The sequence below is a fragment of the Tenrec ecaudatus genome, chromosome 8 (genome assembly GCF_050624435.1).
Source record: "Tenrec ecaudatus isolate mTenEca1 chromosome 8, mTenEca1.hap1, whole genome shotgun sequence".
Classification (NCBI taxonomy): Eukaryota; Metazoa; Chordata; class Mammalia; order Afrosoricida; family Tenrecidae; genus Tenrec; species Tenrec ecaudatus.
In genome coordinates, this window is record NC_134537.1 from 132,626,603 (window position 1) to 132,640,546 (window position 13,944).

Consider the following 13,944-nt stretch of genomic DNA (forward strand, 5'->3'; position numbering starts at 1 on the left):
CAAAGCAGAGGAGTTTAGGAGTGTGGGTACTGCAAGCAGGCTTCCTGGTTTACTGTGGTGCAATTTTAGGAAATAAAGAGACAGAAAGAGCAGGGACAAGGGCTCACCTTTCCTGATGTCAGGGTCAAGAGAGCGGTTTCTGTAGTCATGGGGCTTCCAAGCCTCCAGCAGGCACATGCGTAATAGGATGGGCAGGTTTCGCAGCATAGTGGTGGGTGTCCCTGAGATAGCTCAACTTTGGATGTCTCTGAGCTCCGTCCAGGGGAACAAACTATGATCAGTATCAGAAGGGAGTTGGCTACATGGTGGGTGGGACAGAGACAGACAATGGAACCTGATTACTCTGAAAGACAGACTCTGGGCAAATAGCTATCAGCCAGTTGCAAGCAGGAGACTTTTTTGTGGTAGCACCTTCATGAGGGCGAGAGTGGGGGGATTTTCAGTCTGGAGCATGTCTATTGGGAGTCAGCTCGATCTCAGAACTGGGAGAGCCAACCCCCACCAGAATTGGCCTTCCAAACCCCGTAATTTTGAGCATGGAGAATTTGTCCACTTACATTTCCATAGAGTCCCTCAGTATTCCTCAGTTTGGAAATTCTTTCTCTGTTTACTCCTTGATTTTTACTAAGTGATATACGTTTTTTGTGATTCCTTTTCTCCGCTATAAAGCCTAATGTAAGTGAGTGTTTTGTCCTCAGGAGCATTAGTCTATAATTAGAAGTTAACTTAAGCAACCCTGAATGCTCCATTCTTAAATGCTCACCTACTAACTGAGAAGTCAGCAGTTCGAATCCACACAGTGATCTGGAAGTCTGATTCTATAAAGGAAAGCCTATAGAGCAGCTATTATACTCTGTCCTATAGAATTGCTGTAAGTTGGAATCAACTTGAAGACAGACAGCATCAGGATAATCCAATATTTATCAAACAATATACTGTAATAATAATAGTATGTGGATACATTTTGCCTAGAGTTTTTGTGATGTTTATAATCAGTAATCCATATTAGGCTTACCATAGAACCAGACACAGAACATGTAAAAAGTGCGTGCTGCTCTTATTACTAACAGTTTTCAGATATGAAAACTCAGTATTATAAGTGTTCACTATACATTAAAACCTTGCACTATCACACACAAAGGAAACGAGCTTTTAAAAATACCATCTCTAAAGCTCAGGCTTTTTCTCTAGTATCTTATAACATTTTTATTACACAGCAAAACATTAAGACTCAATAGCCTGTCACCAAACTGTGCCATAAATTCCTGATGTAACAACGAGTAAAACTAGAAGCTCGCTGCCCGCCACTCGACCCTCAGCTTGTTGTAGTATGGTGGCTTGTGTGTTGCCATGATGTTGGCAGCTAAGCCACCAGTATTTCAAGTACCTGCCAGGTCACCTCAAGTGAACCTTCTTCAGCAGCGCTTCCAGACTAAGAGCAAACTAGGAAGAAGGAATTAGCAAAATGTTAGCATACCTCAGTTGGGAGAGGGAGCCATTGAAAAACAAAGGAAGAGGGTATGTGTTTATTCTGTAAACATATAGTAACCTAGAGATAAAAAATGACAGACTGGTGAATGTGGTAGTTAATATCGTTCCATGGCTTCAACCTATCATTATTTCTCCTGTAGCCAAGCAGATCCCCAAAGAGGAAAGCACAGGCTTCCAGACTTAACTCACTCTTCTGCGCATGCACGTCCTGCTTCTGGCTGCCATTCAGAGTGAAAACAACTAGCCTTTGCCCTTGGCTAGCAAAGCAGTGTCCCTTGGCATCCAGGTCTCCAACCGTGCTATGGATGCACAAAGTTACTCCTTTAGTTTTAGAACAAGTCTTTATAGTCACAGGATAAGGAGGCACTGTCTAGAAATCATTTTATATCAACACAGCTATTTATTAGTCTTTCAATCATTGAGTGTGTGAAAAATGTTAAGACTGTGGAATTGTCATTGATCTATTTATTAACTTTTCCATTTATATCCGAGCAATTCCAGTGGATGCACTGTTCTGTCAGTGTAGGAATGCAAGCAATAAGAAAACTAGATCCAAGCACAAATTAGGTTGAAATCAATATCAAGGAAATATAAGTGTATGCATCTTGTTTAGATATATTTCTGTTAAAACTTTTCCTTTTGTGTTATAAAGTTTACATAGAACTTTGAAATTAATAGCTCAGATTTCCGTCCCTAGTACTGAAAAATTTCTAAATAAGACTGAATATAAAGGGCACTTTTAGACTAATCACTTTTCACTCAAGGTTAACTACCCTTAGAAAAAATAAAAACAAATGAAATTCTGTGTAATTAGTCGAGGGTGTATAAGGGTCATGCGTGACAAAGGAGGCACCAAAGAGGACTGAAAAATGTTCACACTCTTAGGGTGAAAGGTTGAAAGACTTTACCCAGAGCTCTGTGGCTGAAAGAATAGATTTCCTCATCCCATGGCTATTTAGACAGGAATTCTAAACAAGAAGGGTCTTGTATGATATTCTTTCTTAATATAATTGCAAGTTCTAGTGGTGATATTAAGAGTGGTCAAGTCGAGATTAGATCAGCAGTAGGTGTTTAATATTTTTCAATGTAAGTAAAACAGTCAAGATCCCCACATTTGTTTTCTGAATGGGGACAGAGTGTGTCACTGGATGTCCCGTGACCGGCTCGGGAGCTTTTGCAAAGAAATTCCAGGAGCATGTGAGGCCTGCTTGCCAACACGGGCTCCACTGTTAGCGAAGGTTAGTACAATACAGCCGAGAAACAGCTGTGGAGACATCTCAATATGATCAAACATTTGGGGGATTAAAGCATGTAGGAAATAAATTATGCTAGTGATTACTTTTTATTTTCTAAAACCATACTTCTGAAATTTTGTCTTCTAGTTTTTCACATGAGAAGCTTTAAATGTTAAGAACTTGCAACTAAATTTGAGAGCTGAGAACTGTTTATGAAATGTGAATGTACATTGTACCCACATATATGGGCTTTTTAAAAAAATCAGTTGTATCTAGCAAGAGGGAAAGGTTCAGCAATAGGATGTGTGGCATTGTTGATTTGGAGTCATTTCTTAATTCTGCCAGGGTTTCTCTACAAACTTAGGTTTTAGGAATAATATAAATTAAAATAAGTCTTCATTGACCCAATAGCAGATAGCAGTGGGAATAGTTTAGTTTGGAGTCCATTTTGGAAAAAAAAACTATGATTAGTAATAAAAAACACATGTTTCCCAGAACATTTCAGGCACAATATAATCAAAAGTGTCATTATAATTTTTGTCTTTCTCACTAAATATGAACATGCAAAAGAGGAAGAGTTAGTGAATGTGCATCCAAGTTGCACAAAGTCGTAATTTAATTCTATTAAATTATACCCATTGTTATTTTACGTGCCATTTGAAGAAATAGATTTCTACATTCGTTTCTCTAACCAAAACTTTATACATTGCAATTTATAATTTGGGGAATGTCAAAATATCAGGGGCAAAACAGCATTTCAAGCTATAGAAACGTGTTCTGTTTGCATACAACTTCAGATAAATAATTTTGTACGCGTTTAACATCGGTGTACAGAAACAGATTAACACATACTCCCTCAGTAGAGTCTGTCGTGCACCAGTCTCACGTAAGCTAGTGACTGATGATTTTGACACTTTTCTGTCGAATCAGTTTGCTGCTGTCGTTCGGTGTCATCGGTTGCATCCGACACACAGTGGCCCTGTGCACAACAGAATGTTCTCACAATTGCTCCTGCGGCTGACCATTGCAGCCTCTGTGTCAGTCAGCTCACTGAGGACCTTCCTCGTTTCCGATGCCCCTCTGCTTTACCACGCACGAGGTCCTTCTCCCGGGACTTGGTTCTCCTGACGATATGTGCAAAGTGTGCTAGACCAATTGTTGCCATCCTTTCCTCAAATGGGCACTCTGGCCATACTCCTTCCAACAGATCGGTTGGTTCTTTTAGCAGACTACGGCCCGCTCAGTGTTCTTCTTCAGTGCCACGATACCTTACATCTGTGCCTTATGAACTTTTAAGATTGTAACTAAAAGTAAGTAACATTTGTCAAATATGAGGGTAAATCCAAAAGTATTTCTACTCATCTTCTAGTCCGCCCATGCTTGCGTCTATTCCAAACAATGTTTAGACATGTTTGTGAGATCAGTGAATTTCTGTGGACAAGTTCTCTTAGTAATATACTTCTCTGAGTCTCATTATATCCAATCAAAGCAGTGACTTCAAGGGGAAACACTGAGCCTATTAAATTTAATGGAGAGAAGTCAGCTCAGGAAGTGACTGTTTTCTGGGATTACACATGAGTAATTTTGATACATTTTTTAAAAGACACATGATTAACATAGTGATTACTAGGAAGCTTGAAGAAAATTGACAACTCCATTGATGAGCAATGAAGGGCCATTCTCTGAGAACTTTATTGGAAACCTAATCTCATTCACCTGAAAGTTCTGTTTTGCCTCTCAGGCTTCCTTTTTGTTCCTCCAAATTGAAAAATATTCCCAAGGAAAATTGGTGGAATCACTCAAGAATGCCATGGTTGCCATTTTGAAGTGATGTCAGTCACAGTGCTCAGAACGCTTCTGAGAGGGTATGAATAGATGGAAACACTGCCCTCCGAGGTGGATGGACCTAGATGGAGAATACATTCAGAAGGCATAGCTTCACATTGTGACATTTCTGTTTTATAAAGGGCTCCATGATTGTGTTGCACTACTTTTTGACTTACATATACAAATGCCATATCACATGTTTGTGTGCATATGTGTCTGGGCTAGGTTGTGTTCACTGGGAGTTGTACAGTTTACATAGATGTACAGGCCATTAAAGCAACAAGTACAGGAGCAATTCTATCATATATGCTCTATTACTTGTGTTTCATTACATACATTAAAGATTATTTTCAACCCAGACAGTTTATTTCATGACCCGCTAATGAATTATAACAAACAATTGTGAAAACATTGGCTTAGGGGATGTCTATATAATTACATTGTCAAAATATGAATGGTCTTCCTACTACCACTATCATAGCATTGTGCTCACCTAATGCTAACAAACTTAAACTACCTGCACGTGAACCTGCAGACGTAACAGTGAAGTGACTCTTAACGTCAATTACAAGGAACCATGTGCATCCCAAGCAGCCATAATTAATTGCAATGCTATCATATAACTAAATATCACGTCATAATATCTGGAGGAAGGCCGCTAAGCAGTTAGATAGGTTGTAAAACTGAAGTCGCTCTGGTGGCACAGCGGTTAAGTGCTCAGCTGCTAAGCAAGAAGTCATGATTTGAACCTCCCAGTCATTCCATGGAGAACGATGTGGCATCCCTCCTCTTCCATGGAAAGTACGGCCTTGGAAGCCATACAGGCCATTCGGCTCTGTTCTGTAAGGTTTCTCTGAGGCAGAACCAACCAGACAGCATGAAGTTTGGTGTGGGTAAAAGCTTAACGTTATGTTATTGTTTTAGGAAATTGATATTATCTGAATCTTAATGTGTGGAAGTATGCTCATGATAAACCAAGTAAACAGTGACACAAAGTATGATAAGTGGGCCTGCCGTGGTGGTTCCTGAAGGTATTATCTAGGCTCTAAAATACATAAAGAAAACAGTGTACAACAGTGGAAAGGGACAGCACCTTCTCTGTAAGAAAGTGGAGAAAATGCGGATAGGGACATATATATTTTACTTGCAAGCACAATCACTGAAAGTATAAACAAAAAACATATATGCATGGAACCAGTATGCTAGAGATATGGTTAAGAATGCACTCATCGAAAATACATTTTCATAGAATTTTAATTTTGGTAATCCCATAAAGGTTTTTCATAATCATAAAGCCAAATGAGAAGGCATTTAGCACACGTCCTGGAAAGAGCAAATAATATACTTGTTCTAAGGTGATTAAGGACTAAGATTTTAATGTAAGCTATAAATATAAATCAAGGGAAAAAATATCAATCCCTGTAATATTAAATTGGCACATTGTAGTTTGGAGATAGAATTTTAGTGTTTGATTCCAGCCAATAAGCTTCACTTGCGGCCACCGTATGGAGGTTTTTGTGTGGTTATGATGCTGAATCAATTTCAGGGGAACTTCAGACCAAAGCAGACTGGAAGACGGGCCTAGTGAACTCTTTCCAGAGACCAGCCAGTGCACACCCTGCCGCTCCCAGGGGCCTGACCTCTAACCCAGGTGGCGTGGGGCAGGAATGCACAGCATGGTATTCCATTGGGAGGAAAGCAACGCACTGTAACGACAAAGCAATGTTCAGTTGGATTTGAAAATGTCAACATGAATGCTTTTATTTCTAAAAATATGTTCAGGTATCTCTTGCTTCAGATCAGTAATCCGTTCCTCCAAGCACTGAATGCTTTTCTACTTCCATTTCTTATTGTTTTAAATGGAAACAATTATAATGCATGTTAGGTCAACTGGAAAATGTAACCAAGTTGCGGCAAAATAACTTAAGCATAGTCATGCCTGTAGAAAAGTACCAACTATCAAAATAAAATCTAGGATGCTTAGAATATTGTTTTCCAAACAATTAATATGGCTACTAACACAAGTGATTTATGTGTGGTTACATGTACTATGTGCATGCTGTGGGAGAATAGCTACATTTATGACAAGGCGTAGAAAATTTTAAAAGTTAATAATAAAAATGAGTTGACAATTTATGAAATTAACTGAAGTTTATAATCTTGACTAAGGAAAAAAAATGGGGAAAGACAGGAAGGACGGAAGAGGGAGGGAGCGAAGAAAAGAAGGAGTGTTCTGAAAGGTTTGCCCTTGAACGAGCATTTGGAGAACATGTCTAGTTCTGGTTCAGAAATAAGCTGATAAAGGTGCAAATATGCGTGTAAAGATGCTTTCTGCGTTGTGGTTATAAAGTAAAATGTCGGCAGCAACTTAAAGAGCTAGCAATAGGGAAGTAATAAAAGTACATCCATTTAATAAAATTATCCAGTCACTGTTAATAACTCAGCCCAACCATTACTTGAGATATTAAGATGTCTGTAATACATTGTTCGGTAGGAAAAGGCTAACTTGGAGAGTAAAAGAAATGACTTGTTCCAAGGCTGGAGTGATAGAGACTTTAGCACATGAAAGTGGGGTCTGTTTGCAGAGGGGGCTTTGTCATTTCATGTTATATTCCTATTTTAAAGGAGCATTACTGGTACTGCTGTTGGGTCAGTGCTAGATTGCTCACTGTAAAAATATGTATCATCTCAGAAGTCTATGCAGGTTTGCTCTGAGTTGGAATTCACACAATGATAGTGAGTTTGGTTTGGTTTGGGGTTTGTTTATTTGGTTTGGGGGTTTTTTTGTTTTGTTTTGTTTTGTTTTATATTATATTATTTTAAACTTTGTTTAAAAGTTTATATTAGTTTTGAAAGGGAAAAAATGATTCCATCTATATAATAGCGACCCTGTTGTGTCCATCTTTTCCAAAGGTGTCAGACAGCAAACAAGACTTGTCCTCCAAATTACATCTGGAATAATCATATCTGCAGATGCCTGGCTCCGCAAGATCTTTTTCCCTCCAGTTCTGGAGAAGGTAAGTAGAATGCTCTTTTAAAGAAAAAATGTCAAGCCTCTATATTTTCATTAGTAAATGTTTAATATTAAAACTGTATATACAATGTTCACATCACCCTTCCTGGAAATAAGAGACTACAAAACAGGACATTTTAAACTTCATATTGGTCTTTCTTTGTAAAGGAGCATACTTACCTGTGAACACAAAACTTTAATAAAAAGCGTAAAAGGGAAGATGATTTCTGATATTTCCCACGAAGTGAGGTAAACTGACTCTTCTGGCCGTGTTTGTCTAGAGTCTACAGATGAAGGGCATGGCGTCTGCGGCCCCAACAAGGAGCTAGAGGAGGAGACTTGTCAATGTGTCTGTAAAGGAGGACTCCTGCCATCGAGCTGCGGGCCCCACAAGGAACTAGACAGAAACTCGTGCCAGTGTGTCTGTAAAAACAAACTTGCCCCGGGCTCCTGTGGGGCCAACAGGGAATTTGATGAAAACACGTGCCAGTGCCTATGTAAAAAAACGTGCCCACGGAATCAACCCCTCAACCCTGGGAAATGTGCCTGTGAATGTACAGAAAATCCACAGAAATGCCTCTCAAAAGGAAAGAAGTTTCATCATCAAACTTGCAGGTAAGAAATCTTAAATAGTCTTCCTTTCTCTCAAATCAAACACTTATCTGACATATTGTGCGCTGGGGTGGCTTGCGTGTTGCTGGGATGCTGGAAACTCTGCCCCCAGTATTTCAAACATCAGCAGGGTCCCTCAGAGTGGACGGGTTTCAGTGGAGCTTCCAGACTTAGACAAAGTAGAAAAAAGACATGGAAATTTCGTTGTTAAAAAAAAATGGCCACCGAAACTATGGAAAGCAGTAGCATATTGCCTAGAACAGTGCCAGAGGGAGCCTGAGGCCTCTGGGCGAAGACATTCCAACTATGGCGGGGAAAGAGTTGCCTCCTTTAAGTAGACGTGGCCTTAATAATAGGAATGTATTAAAACTGTCATGGCTATCAGCCTGACTCCAAATAAGAAGAAACACCTGCAAACATCCATTAATAATCAGAACCTAGGATGTATGAACTAGTCATCTCGGAAGAGCGGAAAGCACTGAGAAATGGAAGGGAATTCTTGATTTCCTAGTCAGTAGTGAACTGAAGCAAACTGCCATTGCACATTTTGATTCAGATGATCATGTGGTCTACATTGCTGGGCATGATAAATTGATGAGAAAGGAGGTTTCACTTATTCTAATGAAGAGCCTTTCAAGGTGGATCTTGAAGTACGCCAGGGAGGTGCAGTGGCATGGTGGGTTCAACCACTGTGTAGGCTAGTCAAACCCACCAGCCGCTCTGTTGCTGGCAAGATAGATAGTCTCAGAAACCCGACGTAGCGTTTCTGTAATGACCTATGAGATTACTGTAGAATCGCTTGGGGTTGGTATTGACTAGGCAGCAGTGGATTAGGGTTTTAGTTGTTGTCATCCAGAAGTACAGTATCCCAGCTATAGGATGATATCCATGAGAATATGAGACAAGTTGAAATGACTATTAGTCAAATTTACATACCAACTGCTAAAACCAAGATAAGGAAATTGATGATTTCTACCAACTTCTGCTGAAATGAATCACCATGCAATCAAGGTACATTGATAATTACTGATGTTTGGGATACAAACATTGTAAAATTACTGATGATTGGGATACAAACATTGTAAAATTACTGATGATTGGGATACAAACATTGGATAGATACTTCAAATATGTGGCCTTTGAGATACAAATGATGGTGGAAATCCTATGATGGAATTTTTTAAAAGTTATGACATATATTTCAAATACCATTTTTCAACATCAACTACTTTACATTGGAGCTTGCCAAATAGAATAAGGATAAGTCAAAGTATAATGCTACTGAATCATAGAAGCTTTTATTAAATAAATATCAAAACTTACAATGTGATGCTACTATTTCTCAACCTTTTCACCATTTAGATATAGGCTCTCTTGTAGATAATGTTTCTGTCATTGCAATCCTTCACCAAATAATCCTACAGCCTTCAGTCATCACAACATGAAAGAGCAATTTTGCCATCCAATTTTGGCCTTCTCACGGTATTTAAATTGTGTTGCTTGTAAGCATTCTTTGAGCTTGGGGAACACCAAGGGGAACCGGAGAGGGCAAGGGCTGAGCCCCACGGTGGATGGGTAAGTTTTCCCAGTGGAAGTATCATAGAACATTCCTGGATAATCTATCTTAGAAAATGAGGTGATGCACGGTGTAATGGAAGAAATTCCTCAGGACAATTTTCTTGGCCTTTTACTCACCAATCTTCAGTTTTCAATTTTCTTAAAATGTGTTTATACTAAACCTTCATTATTGTTCTTTGAGAAAGTCCATCAAGATTACACTTTTTGGATCCCCAAAATAGTGTATGTAACCTTCTGAGCTAACCTCTCTGCCATGAATTTAACTGGCCCAGTTTATCTCCTTGGAAGCTACAGTTTTAATTGGACATTTAAAAAATTATTTTAAGATACCCTAATGAGAATGAGACAAGTGTCTAAGAAAACTTGTCTGCAGCCATCACTAAGCATAAAAACCTGTTTAAACATGTTTCACTCAGCATAAACTCACACATGTATGAACTGGAGCCCTATGTTTCAACTTATCCCAATACACACTAGTTATATGGAATATACTATGGAGTTCAATGCCATCAATCAAAATGAAGCCAGGAGCCAACCATGGAACTGACTGCCAATTGCTAGTGTGCAAGTTCAAGTTGAAGCTGACAAAAATTAATGCAAGCTCCCGAGAGCCACAATACCATCTGAGTACCTCACACCTGAATTCAGAGTCCGTCTCACTAATTCCTTTGATGTGTTGTTCACTACTGAGCAGAGGCTAGACCAGCTGTGGAATAACATCAAGAACATCATGCATGAAGAAAGCCAGGGCCACTAAAATGGCAGGGTCCCACAAGACTTCAAAGTAACCGTGCTACAGGTAGAGGAGCTACACCTAGGGAATGCGTGATGAAGCAAACAGGATGAACAGAACAGACAACGCCAGTGTGGAACATGAAAAGAGCTGGAGGGGCCAAGCCCAATGGGGAAGAACACACTCCGCGCTTCTCATCTGAAAGCACGAAGGAAAAGTTCAAGCCTTATGTTGCAGTAGTGGAGCTCTACAGGCAAAATGTTGAGTGAAGCAGGCAGCACCAACAAAGGATAGGAAGAAGACCGAGAGACACTTTACCTAAGAAGAATCGCTGTGTTCCAGCATTTCAGGATACAATGCAGGATCAAGAACCGGTGGTATTGACAAAGGAATTCCAAATCGCACTGAAACCCCGAGACCCTTACTACTAGTTCTCCTTGCTTCTGTAGAGTTGCTTGCTATTCGCCAGAATCAGTTGGATAGCAGCCTCGCTTCTCTTTCCATATCAGCATCGAAGTGTGTAAATCCAGGTGGTGTGTTGCAGGTATGTGTCTGTGGAACTAAAGGAGATAATTTATTTCTTTGGAAACATATACACATACTGCCCATTTTTCTTAATATTTATTTGTGGTAAACAGAATATATATTCTTTAATATACAGCTTTAATCAGCAGTTTTTGTTGATCATTGAGAAATTTCCTGTTCATATCTTATAAATATGCATTTGCATTTAGAAGTATCGTGTTTCGTTTTATATGAATATTTAATAGGTTAACTAAAGGGGTGCATTTTTTTCCAAAGGTTTAAGAAGTAAAACTTTAAAACCAAATTTGTCATTTTTTTAAAATGCCCTATTGATTTCCACATGTCATATCATCTTACATTTTACCCCATATACCTATGTTAAGCATACTCTAAACTATTCTGCAAAATGTTCCAATCCAGCAACATGGTTGCTGGTACTGTTGACCCACTGGTCAATTAGTTGTCCTTTCATCACTGCTAGAAACTGAAAGGACTTACAGGGGACCAGTGGTGAGTATTGTCCCCTCAGCCCCTTCCTCTGGGACACATTTATTTCACATGGATCCCAGGTGGAGAGGGAAGACCAGCCCCCATCAAGCAGCCAGCTGCCAAGGGAAAAGACAAAACCAAGGGTGGGTGTTCCCTGAGGACCGTACTCCTGCCAAAGTGGCTGTTTCATCGCCTTGAAGTCTGGGTTCCACATCAGTGCAGATCCTTGTGAATTCTGCCTTGCTCGCGTGATCCCAGTAAATCAGCACAGTGCGCATATTCACTTTCATAGTTTCTTTTTTATGTTACTTTCATCCATAAGGCGGAGAGTACTTCAAAAGAACTAACACTTACAACATTCCCTCTTTCCATTTGTTACATCAGAAAGCCAAGTTGTTATTTTAGGCCTTCTCCTTACTCCTAAATGTTGTGATTCTGTGCAGAAACTTTAGACCTTTGTAAAACTAAGAACAGTTGTTTTATAATACAGTGAGTAATTTGTTCTAGCTTGGCATTTAGGCTAACACAAAAGTGCATTTGTGCCGTAATGGATTAATTGCTGAGGCCTTTAATAAAGATGTGTTCCTCTTCTTGTTCTAGCTGTTACAGAAGACCGTGTCCAAACCGACTGACCCATTGTGATCCAGGCTTTTCCTTTAGTGAAGAAGTGTGTCGCTGTGTCCCTTCATATTGGAAGAGGCACATATGAACCAAGACGGTATTATTTTTCAGTTCATCCTTTTCTAGCGCAGAGAATGTGTTGCCATATCAGAACTGCCTCTGAAGACAAAGACGTTTGTGGCAACAAAGACTTGTGTTTTCTGCACCGTGTGGATAACATGGCAGAAATGGACTGGCGCATGCCTGGGAGAGACCTCTGTGAAGACTGGTTTTCTTCCAGGAACCAAACAGCCAAGGTTTTGCCCCTCATGTTTAGAAAAAATAATAATTAATGACTATATAATTTATTTCCACTAAAAATATTTTTTTCTGCATTCATTTTTATAGCAATAACAATTGATAAAGCTCACTGTGATCAATATTTTTATAGCATACAAAATGTCTAAAATAAAATGAAAATTGTATTACAAGCTGGTTTATAAACGATAAAGCTTTGCTGTGACTGTCCCTTACCACTTGCACAACACACAAACACTCATATTGTGAAGCCATTGATGATCCCCCCACTTTTTCTTTTTGGGAGCCAAATGCCAGATTTCCGCTGCCATGAAAAATACGGTCTTACAATAAGAAGTTTCCCAGGGAGTACCCAAACCCGTTGTTGAAGAGTCAGTCCCAAATCAGTTGCCCTGTAGGACAAAACAGAATTGCGTCATGGGTTTCCAAGACGGTGTATCTTGACACTATATATTTCTAGTGGGTTTGAACTGCTGACCTTTAGGTTATCAGCTAAATGCTTTACCCATTTTGCCTCCAGAATTCCTTTTGAGGGAGCAACAGCAGTGTGGTATTGTAGTGTGTTTAAATTTATCCTTTAAAATATTTAATGATTATAAACATTTTAGCACACAATATTTTATTACCTAATCCATCAATACAGAACATATTACATGGTAAGATAATCCATCTGGACGGTTCTGTTATTACAAATTTTCTAGTTCACTAGAAGCAGTGACACTCTGGCTTTATAGAAAGTCTTTCTGTATGTATTCGAAGGCTTTAAAATACTCAGAATCTTCTAGATGCTCAACTTCTGACTAATGAAATAATTTGAGCGGATGTGCTCCTATACAACACATTGAAAATAAGCTGGAAATAAAATTCAAATGCTCATATATATTAACAAATATCTGAGTCATACACGTGGGCACTTGTTTCATTTTTCTTAAATAATTAAATCATTTTATTGGGGGCTTGTACAACTGTTCTCACAATGCACACATACATCCATTGTGTCAAGCACTTTTGTACATTTGTTTCCCTCAACATTCTCAAAACATTTGCTTTCTACTTGAGCCCTTGGTATCAGCTCCTCATTTTCCCCCTCCCTTCCCACTCCCTCCTCCCCCATCAACTCTTGATAATTTATGTTATTATTATCTTGTCATATTTTACCATCTGACATCTCCCTTCACCCACTTCTCTGCTATCTGTCCCCCAGAGGGGAGGTTATATGTAGATCCTTGTAATCGGTTCCGCTTTCTCCACCTTCCGGTATCGCCACTCCTACCAGTTGTCGTGAGGGATTCTTCTGTCCTGGATTCCCTGTGTTTCCTGTTCCTATCTGTACCAGTGCACATCCTTCGGTCCAGCTGAATTTGTAAGGTAGAATTGGGATCATGATAGTGGAGTGGGGGGTAGAAGCATTCAAGAACTAGAGGGAAATTGTATGTTTCATCACTGCTACACTGTGCCTTGACTGGCTCGTCTCCTCCCCGTGGTCCTTCTGAAAGGGGATGTCCAATTGCCCACAGATGGTC

General features: G+C 39.5%; 1 protein-coding gene across 1 annotated transcript in view; it reads left to right on the top strand.

The window, feature by feature from the left end:
* Positions 1–13,116, top strand: part of VEGFC (vascular endothelial growth factor C) — a 104,870-nt gene extending 91,754 nt beyond the window's left edge. Inside the window, exons 5-7 of the mRNA XM_075556858.1 lie at positions 7,467–7,570; positions 7,848–8,181; positions 12,104–13,116. Of these exons, the coding sequence (XP_075412973.1) occupies positions 7,467–7,570; positions 7,848–8,181; positions 12,104–12,212 (547 nt within the window). The 3' untranslated portion in view covers positions 12,213–13,116. The remainder of the gene's footprint in view (positions 1–7,466; positions 7,571–7,847; positions 8,182–12,103) is intronic.
* Positions 13,117–13,944: the final 828 nt, after the last annotated feature.